We start from the raw sequence: 16,297 nt of genomic DNA on the forward strand, positions 1-16,297 counted from the left end.
ATGTTGAGTCAAGTTTTATAGTATTGTCATAAATAAATACTTGATCAATTTAATTCCTTTCCTTGTAGATGCTTAGTTTTGCCAGGGATATTTTTAAAGGGATTGATCTGCCATCACTGGCATGTCATCATATGTATGGGTTTGTTTCCAGATTTCACCCAATTCCACTGAACTCTGAGTGTGCTTTCCTGCTGTGCTCTGGCTGTCCCTGCATGGTTGTGGACTGCTTTTGGAAGTCAGGACAGCACAGGCCAGCTTTGTAGTATCTTTTTGAGATAGTAGAGATTCCATATACATTTTGGATTTTTTCATTATCTTCTGAAAATGCTTTTGGGGTTTTTATATGGGTGGCATTGAATCTTTTGATCAGTTTAGATGACATAAATATTTTAATAACATTAAACTGATTATCTGATGAATAACATATATCAACATCTTCTTTTTATATTTTTGAGATTTTAATTACAACATTTGTCCCTTCCCTGTCCTCGTTTCAAACTCTACTGTATATTGCTCTCTGCTCCCCTTCAAATTCATGGCCTGTTTTTCACTAAATGTTATTAAATGAATATATATGTATGCATATAAACGTAAACTGTTCTGTCCACATAATGTTACATATCTGTATGTTGTCAGTGCTGACCATTTACTTTGATCAATGTTTATAGTTTTAATGATATAACTTTCCACCTACTTGTTAATTTTATTTGTAATTATTTTACTTTTTTGGTGTTATTATAAAGAGATAACTTGATTTTTTCTTTCATATCATTTACATGAAAACAGCCAAATTTATTTCTTAATGACTAATAGAATTCTCTATTGATGACATATGGTTCTGGGAACATTTTTTGTAGAGATATTTTTGAGTATTGATCAAATCTCCTTAAAAGTTACAGGTCTATTTAGATTCTAAATTTAGTCACAAATAAATCTTGGAATCTAGGAAGGTTTTCATTCTTGGTAATTGTGTCTGCTCATCTGTTTCTAGATCACTCTTAGCAAGGGTCAGTGTGGGATACGCCATGGTAAATCTCTGCACTGCTGCAATTGACCTCAGTGTCTCTCTCATGCATGCAATGCAAGTATTGTGTCATCGGGGCTGCATTCTCAGCCTGCCCAGTGTAAAGCTCAACAGGTGGCTTAGCGAGCTTCATCACAGAGTGCATCCTCACTCACTAACGACTATCACTCTTCAATAGAAGCTCAGTGTCCATCAGAGGTCGCTCACAGAGCAGTGGCCTCCTGTGTGACACGCTGCTTTCCTGTATCCACTCTTCTTGACGTTCAGAAGATGTACTAGGAAGGCTTAGACTTTAATATCTCAAACAAACACCACCAATATCTGCAGTGAAGATCTTACATGACTACTCGAATACAATTTGGAAGGTTTTATCCTGTGTTAAGTTAGCATCTGTGTTTATATTCTACATTCCCAAGGAGAAAAAAAAAGTTAGAAAGGCATCTCCTCAGTTCCCAAAGGAGGAGTATTAGTTGCGCATTCTCTATGCTATAGAGGACTTTCTGAGCCAGGTTTACCATGTCATCTCCTAATCTTGAAAATGTGTGATTTTTAGTTAGAAGGTGAACAGAGAAATGGCGGTGAACAGAGAAAATGGGAAAATGATGCAAGTTGGCTGCAAAGTCACAGTCCTTCCTAGAAAAATAAGCAAAGGCCACTTATTCTTCAAGGAGATGCCATGAGACTATATCTAATCCAGTTTCTGTAGGCACTGCCATCTTGGAGGTGGAGCTGGAACAAGGGAATGGGATGCTTTTATGGATTCAATTAAATAAAAGTTGCTTTTCTCCATTGAGATTAAAGTAAGAACAGAATAAAAAGTTTGAGGTAATTAAGGATCCATGTTGCTATGTTTTCTGTAACAAAATTAGGGTGGTTTTTATTTTTGTCCAAGAACCTTTTTTTTTTTAATTTGGCAGTATTTATCTAATCAACTAGATTTTTAAAAACCTTTAATGTTATGTAAGTCCTGAAGTTAGCTTAAGAGTCAAGAAATACTTTTATTGCAATAAACTTTTATATTTACCCTAAGCATTAACAATGTTCCATGGATTTATTGTTCTCCTATTGAATAATAATATCAAGAAATTAGTACTGTCTTAATAAATACTATTAATCTTCAAATTCCAGGGGAGATAATATTGTTTGTTCTCCAGTAGAGAAAGCTATCTTAGACTGGTTGGAAGCTTCTGGGGGATGGGGACACATGGAGTTTTGAGGCAGGAAAGACACACACACACACACACACACACACACACACGCACGCACGCACACAGAGCACAGCCAGCTAAATTGACCCTGGTGATTAGTGAGTGAACCATAGGGGTATTAGGAGGCCACTTGTTTGTTTCCTGGTTGCCTAGACTTCTGAAATAATCTCACAGAAAGTATATTAATTAAATCATGGCTGGCATATTAGCTCTAGCTTCTTATTAGCTAGCTCTTACATCTTAATTTAACCCATCTCTATTAACCTGTGTGTCGTCACGTGGCTGTGGCTTACTGGCAAGATTCCGTCTGGCATCTGTCTCTAACTACATGGTTTCTCCTTGATTCTCCCTTCTTTCTCCCAGCATTCAGTTTAGTTTTCCCTGCCTACCTCTATTCTGCCCTGCCAGGCCCAAGACAGATTCTTTATTAACCGTTGGTATTCACAGCATACCGAGGGGAATGCCACATCACACCTCCTCTTTTTTTGTCTAAGTAAAAAGGAAGGTTTTAACTTTAACGTAGTAAAATTACATATAACAAAACAGGTGTCAAGCAAAAATTACAGTTACAATATTTATATCTACTTTATCCTCAAACTGTTATGTACATCTTACTGAATGAATGTTCTCACAAAATAAAACAAAAATTATAAGTGAGACAGTTCAGAGAACAAGCCTAAGCTCACATGGTTAGGCCATGATCAGGTCAGAGTTCAAATCTCCATTTTATGACTGACCATGTACAATATACTGTTTCCACAATTCTACTAAGTCTCCAAAGTAAATGTTGTACTTTTTCCTTTATCTATAAAGTTCAGAAATCCAATTTGGCCTTTTATTTGGTTGCCTCTAATGTGATTGGATCATTGCAAACAGTGTGTAATTGTCCACTGGGTTCTGCAGGAGGACTTTGTGAGCACAGCACTTACTCTATAAATACAGGTTAGCTCAACTGAGTTGCATGGTACTAGCCTGTTATTTTATTTCTCTCTGAGCCAAGAACTGCAGTTCCTGCAGTCCCTGAGGCTGAGCCTTGGCCCCTGTGCATGCTTGGCAAGTGTTGCACCACCGAGCTACATCCCCAGGACTTTGTATCTTTTATTTGATCAAAGGCATTGCCAACTTAACTACATTGACCCTGAACTCACTGTGTAGCCCAGACAGGCTCTGAGTTTGTGATCTTTTCTGAGTCAGCTTATTCCACAGATATAATTGGATATAAGTGTATATGCTGAGGGAAAGAGAGGGGTGGAGGGCCTCATGGGATAATAACCAAGAAAAGTGTGAAAGGGAGTATTCATGAAGTGACGTGTCCATGGGGGCCCTTTCAGGATGTTCTACCTCTGACCTAGAAAATCAAAATACATAAATACATTTCAATTACTGACCTTTTCACGGTACACAGAATGAGTCCTGATGCTCTAAGTTTTAAGCTTAGACTATAGAATTATTTAAATTATTTAGTATTTTCTCTTAAGAACCTCTGTGCTAGAAGCCATCTTGTCACTTTTACTTCTTAAAAGTTTTATCTTCACCCACCTGTTCATGGTCCTTCTTTTTATAAATATGGAGAATATCTATAAAACAGATTTTAGATACATAACCTTTGGGATCATTAATTTATCTAGATTCTTTTGTGTTTATATCTTAAAATTTACTATATTTTACCCTCAACAATTTGTATTAGTTTGATCCAGGGATGAAATCTAATGAGCATTTAAGTCAGAAGATTGATTTCTGTGTCTCAATTTTTCCAAACCTGTCCACTCACCTGCCTACGTTTGCTTTGGTAGGAAAATCCAGTGTGGAACTACTTGTAAAATATTCATATAGCGTTAAAAACAGTTTTTGAAGCAATGAGATGCTATGAGAAATGTAAACAGAACCATGTTTCTGAGTGATTGAGTGAGACACCCGAGTGAGTAAAAGGTTGGCCACATAGGCAACGGCAACAGGGAAGCTGCAAAACAATCCCATAGCAGTTAAGAATAGATAATAAAAAAGGTTATTTATTTGAGGGGAAAAACTTACAGGTCACTGTCCCAAACAACAGTCCTCTTATTGCAAACAGAAAACAGAGTCTAGCCGCCAGAAAGGGAGCCAGAAGCAAGAGCAAGGGTGTCTGTCTGCTGCATTTTAAAGTATAAGAGACCACGCCCCACTGGGTTGGTATCTTAAAGGCTATTGTCTGAAGGAACAGAAGAGGTTCCTGCAGCACAATAGTGCAAGATTAGAAAGGGAATTTGTTTCTTCTAAAAAAAAAAATTGCTACTGGCAAACAAACCTAAAACAAAAGTTCAAAATTGAAATATTTTATTTATAGAAAATGTGCTGATTCTGATAACATTTGCAACAATAGATATGTGTGAACCTTCATGTGAGTAACACTGTGATCGATTTTATTGCTTTTTTCCCTTCTTTAGTGTATGCCAATCAAAGGCCTAGGATTCGTGCTTGGGGCCTATCAGTGCGTCTGCAAAGCAGGATTCTATCATCCCCGTGTCTTCTCAGTGAACAACTTCCAGAGTAAGTGCTCTTTGCTCTGTGCATGTGCCTGCACACACACAACACACCTGTTGACAGTCCTTCAGATTCTCCTTTAACCTTGTTGACCTTACAAGTCAAATCCACATCAGCTCGGCCTTCTCGAATCACTTAAAGGATTTTTATTTGGGTTTGGAATTTTCAGTGCTGGGGCAAGTGTGCACAAAGACACAGGTTAGTTTCTGAAAACTGTTACTAGAAAGTTTCTAGAACTCATTCTGCCCATTTATTTTATTTGTGCATATGTTACTTTCCAACCATGCGTGGAAAGTTATCAGTGAGCAGCTTAGCATCACACATTCCTTATCACCCAATTTCCATTGTTCAAGTTGCTGCTTATAGAGGAGTGAAATGCTCTACTCAGAGTCTCACCAAATTAAGATTTCACTGGTGTGATTTCTGAGACTGCGGGCAGGCCTTAAAGCCTCCCAGATTGTCTGAGGAGTCCAGATGTCCCAACAGGAGCTCCCTATTTCCTGGCTGAGCGTTTGCCTGGAGCTTCTCCCACTTCTAAAGGTTGTGCCGAGGCCGGTCGTGTGTTGCTCGCACATTTCCACTCACCCTCTGACAGTCACCAGAAGAATCTCTCATCCTGCTCACCCTACCTCCTCTCACATAACACAGCTGTGACAGCTGCGGGTGTGATTCTTCTCTCTCTTCGCTATACAATGTCCACAGTCAGAGGAGAGATGCAACCCTCATAACTGGAGGCCCATTCACATCCAAGGTGGGATTATACAGGGTTCATTCACCAGCAATGAAACTTCATCATCTGCTCACTTTCTATCTACTCCAGAGAACGTTAGTGTTGTGATTTAAATACTGAGCTTTGTTCTCTGTAATACAGAGAATTCCATATGGCCATGTTGACTTGTAGGCAGCTACAAATATACTGATAAAAGGAGTGTAGTTGGTAAAAATGTGGGGATTTCATGGGAAATTGGATTTAGAGACCACTAAGAATTAGGCCCATGTCTCTTTCACAGTTATCTTTGATACTCTGCTACTGCTATGTGTGGCAATTTGCATCTCTAGTAGGCATTATTAAAGGGTGCATTTGGGGCTCTGCCTGGCAGCTTGCCTCTATAAGCTTTGGTAGACATTTATAGGTTTATTAATAGATGGCTTTCTTTTTCTTCGGAAACCTCATTCTTGGGTCTTGAATCTATTTACATTTTACTTCTTGGTTCCCCAGTCATGTATAACTCTTATTCTGAGTAATAGGTAGAAGTTTGGAAGGTTCCATCTTCCACATACATATCCTGGGTTTATGGGGGATGGGGTCTGTAAGCACAATGAGAGTCAGTCCCCCTGCTTAGAGACAAGGTGGTGGTGGCAAAGCTACGTCTGGTTATGCTGTGACATAAGGCTGACACTGTTGTGGAAGATGGAGAGGAAGGGAAGGAGGACACACACACACACACACACACACACACACACACACTGAGAAACACACACAGATAGAGAGAAAGGAGAGAAGGGAGGAAACAGAGAGACAGACAGAGACAGAGAGACACAGAAAGAGAAAGAGAGATGCACAGGGAGACTTGTACTGACTTGAAGAAATAAGAAAGTTTGCAGTGAGAACGTAGACTGGGACTTGAAGAAGTCTCACTGGCAGCCTGAAGAAGACAGGGATTCAGCTTTGTATTATAACCCAAGCTCTCAGTGAGAGTGTGACCTAACCAGATATCCTGACACCAGCTTGAGCAGATCTGCAGCTTGAAACCTAGGTGTACTCTGAATTCTAATCATCAGAAGCAAGGAAACAACAAGCAAACATTTCAAGCCTTTGGGTTTCTAATAGTTCCTTTGTGGCCATAGAAAGCTTACAATAACCGTGCTGATAATGTTTTCAGGATGTTGACGCTTTTCTGGAGAGAGAGAGAGAGAGAGTGTGTGTGTGTGTGTGTGTGTGTGTGTGTGTGTAAGCCCAGCCACCACAGTGCCAGAGCTACCATGGCATTCTTCACAGCTCTGGTCCAGACATAACTTATGATTCAGCACTGAAGGGGAAGGGGTAGGTTTAGCTTGTGTCGTGTGAAGGTATTTGGTATTTTGTGTCTGGTTTACCCACATTTGTTCTCAGCTCCCACTGTGTGACTGAAATAAAACATCTAAATATTATGGGAGCATAAAATGACTGTGCCACTTGCTTATAACACTACCAGGAGGAACTGGCTAACCTTTAACAACTTAGCTTTGTTTAATTTGCACACTCCTACTTTTCCCCTTATTTTAAAAGCTGAGTTTTTGCTTTTTTTTTATTTTAAATTATAGGCTGGCCTCACTCTCTGAGAACAAGCTGATTTTATTTTAGTCTTTTATGTCTACCTCCCATGTTGTGCACACTGTTTCTGGAGAGAGGAGGTCATAGTTTTTAGAAGTTGATCTATAGTTGAGTATAGCTTTGACCTCAGCATATACTTAACTGTGACTGACTTTGCTTAGCAACAGAGCAGGAAGTCAGTTATTGTTATGATTTGAAGCCCAGAAAGTACTTTTAGACCAAATATATCTTTCTTGATGGCCTTGTCAGGCTGCATGAAAATCCAACATTTAATCACTTCCTTTCTGAAAGAAAACGTCTAGCACTCTGACCAGGAAAATGAATATTAATCAACCAAGATCTTCGCAGGCATTCATTACACTCCTTATTAAGTCTTAGAATATACCACATGACTGTACATTATAACATGCTAATTTTAGTCATTAATGATTTAATCACAGTAGTTCAAAAAATTATAGGAGAAATTACTTTCATACCTTTAAAATGTATTATCTAAAATCAGCACAAAAAATGGGCTTCATTGTAGCCCTTTAATACACAAACATTTGTTTATGTATGAAAATCTATTGTCCTCTTTTGCTGTCTTTCTTCCCCCACTGATCCCCTTGCTCCCCAAACAGCCTCTCCTTTGCTTTAATGTTATCTGTAATATATATGTACATAAAATCTGGATTCTGCATAAGACAACATGTGGTATTTACCTTTTCCTCCATTACTCTCTTGCTTCTCCCTCTTCTCATTAGCTCCCCCTCATCCCCATACATGGGAAATTTTCTACTTTCATGTCATATAGATGTCATATTCATATATACATGTATGTTCTACATTCTGCATATTAAAATATGGTATTTGTCTTTTTGAATGTGACTTTTTTCTATTTTTTTCTTGAAGTGATTTTCATTTAGTAAGGAATGACCTTGTGTAATCTTTGGGTCAAACACAAAGAAGATATTGAAGACCTGAAATATGAGAGAAGATGTAAAGTCTCCAGCCAAGGTCATGGCATATAATAAGTAGTCTATAGAAATATTTGGGTGAATATATATGTGTATGTATATGTATATATATATCAATACTACTGATGATACATATAATGAGATAATCCTTAAGACCCATTAGCACTATATTTCAAATTTTGTGTTATGCTGGGATGACTAGTGACTTAAGCTAGAACTTTGGAGAATGAGTTGTATCTGAAGGAAGATGTGACTTCCGAGTCTGTAGCAATGATGGCCATGAGAGGAGGGCACTAAGACGGAACAAGCAGGATTCCGGAGGTTTCAGAGGGAACCTGGCTCGTTACCGATAGAGAGGACAAGCCCTAGAAAGCAGGAAGACTGCCCTGCCAAGGTAACATTTACTGAGGTCTTGGAAAGGATTCCACATTCCCACATGCAGTCTATTTGCTCTCTGGAGAGCGGACTTTTAGTGTGGTCCCGATCTTTTGCATAAAATGCAAACATAAGTATTAAAAATGCCTTCGAAATGTGAAACGGTATAAGAACCTTTATTTAGACATAAGTACACAGTAGGCAGGGCTTTGTAAGACCAACCACAGTATGCATAAATGACGTGATTTGAAATTAAGCTGGCAGCCCAGAGGCCTGGGTCCAGGCATCTCTTGGGAAAGCGGTAGTCATGTGAGTTAATGGGAGCTGACATCTGTGGAGAGCCCAGTTTCAGAAAGACCAGGTCCTGAGGAACAGCTGCCTCCTCAGGTCCAGGCTGTTCACTTCCAGGGTGATGCAATGCAAACTCATGATGTTCCCACCCTCTCCACCCTAGATTCATCCCTATTAGTATGGACTCCATCTCCAAGAACACCCCTGTTCTCTGTGGATTACTACCAGTTTTTTGCTTATATTTCTTATCTTTCAGACTGACTGCAGTTTGGGTATCTTTCCAAATGAATGCTAAGTTACCGATGACCCATAACTAAAGATTGCAATCTGCAATTTAGCCCTCCAGTGGTATTGATATGAAAAGCACATGGGACAGGAAACCGACAGGGAAAAAATTAGAGCCTTTAAAATGAGTTGTTCAGGAAGAAAAAAAGAAGCTCTTTGCAGAAGGCAAAACCCTGGACTACTGAGTGCTGAGGCAAAGAGCAGCTCTGAGTTGAGCCTTTTGCTATGTAAGAAGAGGCTGATGAGAGGCAGTAGCTGCACTGATCTGTGGGTGTAAGGATAAGTTTTAGATTGTAGTATGGGACTCTGCTGATCTAGTAAAGTGGTGTAGAAGTCTTTTCTATGACCATATAACTCCTAACCGAGGTAAAAGGTTAGGTTTCTAGTCCCATTCAGGAATGATTCCCCTCCTGTTTAGTGGGCCTTAAGTCCAATTAGACAGCTTTAGCTGTCACCAACGTGTACCTGGAATTTATTGCACTTGGATGCATATCTTGCCGTGCTGTTAATTTTTGTGGCCCATCGGTCTTGCAGCTGGGTAGAACTGTTTAATTGCTTTCCTCCCTTGGCATCAAACATAGTATTTTCTGGACCATGGAAACTAGAAAAGTCGCAAAAAAAAGGCTGCAGGTCAGATCCAGCTCCACCAGTGGTGCCAGTTTTACTTGAGACAGCTGCTTACTTTGTGACTCTGTGGTTGTGCTATCAAGTGTTTGGGTCCATTTTCATCCATGCAAGACTGCTCTGGTCACTAATCTAGATATGTGAACTCCTACCTGGAGTGTCAGATAAGAATAAAGCACATAGCCTTTGAATAAGTCCTTGGTTTGAATCCTACCTCAGTGATTTATTTGAACTGTGACCTTGACCAAATTATTTAATTTAAGTTTGTTTACATTATATGTAAAATGGGATGTCATTTGCTTTATGAAATTTTTATAAGGATAAAATGAGGTGATAAAACACAATATTCTAGCCATAGTAGTTGGCACTCAAAATGCTCAAAAACATATCTGTCACTGCTATTTGAAGCCTGCACTCTCCCTCTTTCTTCTCCTCCTCGATCTTCATTTGTCCTCTTGAGTGGGTGTTGGTTCCATCTCCCAGCACCAGGAGCAGAGCCCATGGCCTCCGAGTACATCAGGTTGTCCTGTCCTGTGACTCTGTGTCCTGAGGTGTAATGCTCCCATCTATGAATATATTCCTGCTTGACCGTGGCTGAAATTATGCACTGCTATGTCCTCCACCCAATTCATCTATTTTATTGTTTATATTATAGTATTTTATATTAGTAAAACTATTTTGTTTTGCTAACATTTACACGTATGTTACCAGTTGTTTCCTAAGTAGATATAACTACCAGTAATTTACACAGCAGCTCATTGTGTTAGACAGAATGTCTGTAGGCTTGTTTACAAATCCTTTAGTGACCGTTCTCCTTTCACCTTGTACTCATTTTCGATTTTTGTTTTCTAGTTTCCTATTTGTTTTCTCTTTCTGTGTGGTGTATGCATGTGTGTGGTGTGTGTATGTGTGTGGTGTGTATATGTATATGTGATTTATATGCAAGTAGTATGTGTATGATTTCTGTATATGGTATGTCTGTGGTGTATATGATGTGTATATAGTATAGTGTGTGTATGGCTTATATGTGGTATGTATTGGACATGTATGTGCATACATGCACATGCTTGTACACGGAAATGTGGAGGGTGTCCCTCCTCTCGTGTTGTCCACTTTATGTTTTGAGACAAGGTCTCTTACTGAACCAGGAATTTGGCACTCTGAACACTAAGTCCCTAAGATTTCCATGTCTCACCCTACCCCTCAAGTTCCCAGAAGTGGGGTTGCAGGCATATACCACCATGCCTGCCTTCTATGTGGCTGCTGAAGATATGAACTTAGGTCTTTATGCTTGCCCAGGGAGCATGTTACCAGAGCCAAGAAGATATAATAACAAAACATTTTTATTATAAAAATGCTGTATACTTATCAAGGAAACTTTGTAATATATATAAGGTTAAAATTTAAAAGGGATTTTCTGAAGTTTATAGTTTGATAAATTCTTACCATTTTACAATTTCTGAACTGTGTCTATTTCTATGGTGTTTCTGGTATTGTAAGAATTAAGACAGCAGAAGAAAACAAAATAGACTCAGTTTGCCTTAAAACAGCAAAAGCTGACTTTTTGATCTGAGTGCCTTCAATCTCTGGCTCAGTAACCAAGGGTCCAGGAGAATATATTGTGGAGTTTGAAAATAGCTTTCATAGTCAAAGGTGGGGGGGGGGCATGGCTTTGCCAGGCCCAGAAACTGCTTTTCAGGATAAACTGTTTTGAAAGTGCAGGGTGGAAGGAAGTGGCTCTGTCTGCACTCTGGGCTGCAGGGTAATAGCTTGGTTGGATTGTCTGCTTTGCAACCTCTGGGCTCCAAGCTATGTGATAGGGTTGGCTGCTTTCTGGAACTCCATGGCAAGGGCAATTTTCTTAAAGCCATGGACCTGATTTGTGGCCATCAGTTTGGGGTGGGGAATTCCCTTTAGGTATCACATCCAATGTCAATGCCACTTTGAATAGGATTTTAATAACTGCATTGAAAAAATGTGTTATCCTTTGCTTATTAGTTTAGAGGTTTTATGGTTTTAGTCTGTATAAGTAAAGCATACATATATGTATAGGTAAATATAAGATGCATACATGCATGTATATATTTCAAGCAGTTTAATGTTCTGTTGTCAAGGTAACAAAATTAAAATTAACAAGTAGGTTATACACTGTTCACATGCTGACAGTTTGCATTGACAGTCCTGTTTAGAGGTGAATATTTAATACTCTTCAATTGGCCTATAAATGTAATGATAACTTCCTTCTGAAATCCTTTTCTTTATTTTCCCAAGAGTCAGTATTTGCCATTTTTCTTTAGAACATTTTTATTTTATTTGTAAGTTTGAAGTCAGATATTCAAGGGTACTTAAGCTTCGGTATAGCACATTGGCATTCTGTATGCGGAGGAGCTGAGATTTACAAATCAAACATCACTGGCACGGTTTGCACATATTTGCCTACAAGCGCCAAAGTTGTCTGTAATCACATATTCTTAATGCATTTTTATAGTTTGTGCCTAGCATCTGGAAAATCATCACCGCTATAAATTCTTCAGTGTGCATGGTTTGAGAGCATGAAGAATGGCCTGCTGAGTGACGGGTTCATTCACTCTTTTAGAGAACACTTTGATCATTAGCAAGCATTTACTGAGGGTCTAACCTGTGTAAACATCACCTTCAGTGCTGAGAGTAGAGTGATGCATAAATTCCAGCCTCTCTTCCCACAGAATGAAGAACACTAAATGATCGTGAACTTAAGTACCATCCTACAATCTAACAGTGAGCCCATTAGTATTTTTTGTAGCCATATGACTTAAACAAACTGTGCTCATTACCTTGTCCTAGATAGAGAACCTAGCACAAATTGATCAGTTTTGGAGGACTATGTGATTTGATGAACTGTCATTTATGCCCTGCAAAAAGTATTGAGTATTTAAAACATTATCTTAGATACTTTTATATGATTTAGTTTTCTTTATTTTTTATTTAGGTTACTTAATTTTGTGACTTTGTGTGCATATTCATGTGTCTTTTTAATGAACTCATACTTATTGTGTAGATATGTTGGTTTCTCTGTGAAATTTCTATACGCATGTCCATTATTTTAATTCTCTGTCTCTAGCTCATCCCTTTGATTGACCCTGGGTCCTTTATCCAAGTTTCTTTCTCCTACTTCATTTCATCGCTATTCATTATCTCCATGTATGAAAGAGAACATGTCATAGGTGTCTTGCTGAGTATAGCTTAGGATGACCTTAATTTCCATCAATTTTTTGAGAGTGACATATTTTATTATTATGGATGAATATACTACTCAAATGTGTATATAGGCCACATTTTCTTTACCCATTATGCTGATAACGACCTAGACTGATATCCTAGGTTTCAATACCACCACAATGAACAAAAATGCTTTGGTATTTTCATTGTATTCTGACTTCATTGCCTTTGAAAATAAGCCCTGAAATTAACCTAAGATTTTTGATAAACAAATAGTTTAAGAGAATTGTAAAAGAGGATCTTATATGACATCACTTTATTTGTCTTTTTTGGCTTTGCTTTGGTTTTTTTTAAACACAAAATAATAAAGCATAGTTGTTTCTTTTCCTAACAGTTTCTTTTATTCATGAATACTGAATCCATGACTCTGGTAAATGCAAGTTATTATTGTCCAAATTATTATTATAGAGTGGCTTGGAATTTCACTGCTCATCTTGTATCTAGTTACTGTCATTCCTGCATCTATAAATCCTTTATTGTTTAAGTCTTATATGAGGAGAAAAATGGAACAGGTGTGGTGCTTTGACCAGCCCAGAAAGTCGAGTGTCTCACTCCAAGAATTGAGTTAATATGTAAAACAAAGAATGACCAGAAGGCTATCGCTCCCACTCTGTTTTTCCAAGTTGCCTGCAGAATGAACTCTGGAGTTGTGATCCATAGAATTTCTCCTGTCCATGTTAGCATGTGCAGTGATGTTGTCTTTACAGAGGTGACGTTGTGGATGCAGCCTCCATAATATTTCCAGGAGACTCAGTTTCACAACAAACTTCTTGTTCTTCCAGTACCTGCAGTCTTTATGCCCCATCTTTTGCTATGCTTCTTGAGCCTTCATCACAGAAGCTGTTTTACAGATATTTCAGCTGGAGCTGGGCACCCCATAGTCGTGTGCTTTCTGCAGTTTGATCAGACCTTCCATGATTGGCAGAATGAATGTCATGAAAATGGCTACACTACACTACAGGATCAATTTACAGATTTAATGCCATCTATGCCCATTAAAATAACATTTTGATATCATATTTTATAGGTTTAGAAAAAGCAATATAAGAATTCATGTGGAACCACAAAGAACTTTGGATGGTCAAAGCAATGCCAAAGAGAACAATGCTGGTGGTATCACATATATCTGATCCTAAATTTTATTACAGCACTATAGGGATAAAGAAGCCTGGTACTGGTATAAGAATAGAAGGAAGACTTGTGGAGCATAATAGAGAACCCAGAAATAAAGCAGAAAAGGCTAAGCTTGCCTGCTGGAGGTCTTGCAAATGGGTTCTCAGGAACCTTTGGATGGCAGTGAGGAGCGGGTGCCATGAAGAAATTGTGACCAACCGTTGTCATCCAAACCCATGACCTCAGATAGCTTAAGCTTTATTTAATACAGTTTCAATGATTTGCATGAACAGTTTTACAACCAGGTTTTTCTTCCTAAGTTTCTAAAAACGGTTACAATAATTACCAGTTTGTTTCTTGGCTCTTTCCTCTTCCATCTTCCAACTCTCTCACTGGTAGCCATTGCCTTTTTGATCTATATCTCTACTGTCAGAAGCACAAGCAGTTTTGCAAGGTACAAAGAAAGTTTTCTAACTAGGCACACCTACAGGTACAAAACAGTGTGCCCAGTTGTCTCTTGTAGTTACTATTTATATCTGGTAAGATCTGGGCATTCACGATCAACTCACCGGCCAAAGCTGAATCAACCCATTCTACATTTTGTATTACTCTATCTCCTCTGGGGGCTTACCAGATTTTCCCACTTATTCTATAGGAAATATAACTTGGAAACTTGCTCTTAATGGCTGACACTGCTTGCCCCTTGACCTTATGTCCACCTCCTTTAACTTCTTAGGGTATTGGCACAGTAATTAGAAATGAGGGAACTGTGGGTTTCTATGCTTCTGCTTCATTCCCCATTTCTTGAATGTTCTCATTAACTTCTGATATCATCTTTTTAATAAAATTTCTTTAAAACTCTTGTGATTAAAATCATTCCTTCCAGAATAGTTACGTAAATGTGTCTATTTTCATGACTGACTGTGACTCATTTAGACCGGTAGTATGGCTAGCATAGTGAAAGCAATGAGAGCACCTAGCACATATGCTCCTAGGGTCATGCCTAGAATCATGCAGCAAGCTGTCCTCCCTGCTAAGCAGGTCAAGGGCTATGGGTCTCATCACAAATAGAGCCATTTATCCTATTCCCACCCGTCTTTTCCTTAACAAGCTGAATACTTCCTGTCACCCACCTCAGTTTTGTTCACAACGACAAAAACATCCATTGGGAAAAGATAACCTGCTCAACAAATGGCGCTGGCTAAACTGGATTTCTACTTGCAAGAGAATGAAAATAGATTCTTATATTTTGCCTCGTATTAAAAAAATCAATTCCAAATGGATCAAAGACTCTATTTAAAAGCCTGTGTAAAACTGAAACTTTTAGAGAAAACCTAAGATATACACCTTGAAATACTGGCATAGGCAAGGCATTTTCGAACAGAGCAGCATCAGCACAGGCACTAATCACCAGTCCAAAAGATGGACGTACACAAAAATAAAAGACTTCCGTCCAACAAAGGAAACACTTAGCAGAGCACATAGACAGCCTGGGGAATGGGAGAGAATCTTTACCAGCTACAATTCAGAGAAGAGGCTCATATTCATGATTAAAAAGAATTGTATAAATTAAACGCCAAGGGAATAAAAACTGCCAATCAACAAAGGATAAATGAATTGAATTGACTGTTTTCAAATAAGAAACACACATGGCCAGTAAGTATTTTTTTTAAGTGTTCAATATTCTTAGCTATCAGAGGAATGTAAATTAAAACTTTGAGATACCACCTCACCCCAGGCAGAATGATTATCATCAAGAAATCTGAAAATAAATGTTAGAAAGGATGGAAAAATTCTTATTTAGTGCTGTTAGGTGCAAATTAATATAGTCATTATAGAAATCAGCTTTGAAATTTCTCAAAAACTAAAAATAGAGCTACCATATGACTTATCTACTTCACTATTGGGCATATATCTAGAGAACTTCATACCCTACAGTGGAGATATTTGCACCGCTGTGTTTATTGATGTTGTATTCACTATAACAAAGAATTGGAATTAACCCAGCTGTCCATTAACAGATGAATGGATAATGAAAATTTGTATATATAAATATATCGCCGGTAGTGGTGGCGCACGCCGGTAGGATTTGCTGAAGGAGGCAGAGGCAGGAGGATCACGAGTTCGAGGCCAGCCTGGGCTACACATTTTTAGGGCTGGAGAGATGGCTCAGCGGTTAAGAGCACTGCCTGCTCTTCCAAAGGTCCTGAGTTCAATTCCCAGCAACCACATGGTGGCTCACAACCATCTGTAATGAGGTCTGGTGCCCTCTTCTGGCCTGCAGGATACAGACAGAATATTGTATACATAATAAATAAATAAATAAATA

General features: G+C 38.6%; 1 protein-coding gene across 1 annotated transcript in view; it reads left to right on the forward strand.

Moving 5' to 3' along the window:
* Positions 1 to 16,297, forward strand: part of Gpr158 (G protein-coupled receptor 158) — a 337,214-nt gene that overhangs the window by 153,935 nt on the left and 166,982 nt on the right. The window contains exon 3 of the mRNA XM_050152617.1: positions 4,656 to 4,758. Within this exon, the coding sequence (XP_050008574.1) occupies positions 4,656 to 4,758 (103 nt within the window). The remainder of the gene's footprint in view (positions 1 to 4,655; positions 4,759 to 16,297) is intronic.

Source organism: Alexandromys fortis, unplaced genomic scaffold (assembly GCF_014885135.2).
Source record: "Alexandromys fortis isolate MF-2015 unplaced genomic scaffold, M_Fortis_MF-2015_v1.1 scaffold_54, whole genome shotgun sequence".
Classification (NCBI taxonomy): domain Eukaryota; kingdom Metazoa; phylum Chordata; class Mammalia; order Rodentia; family Cricetidae; genus Alexandromys; species Alexandromys fortis.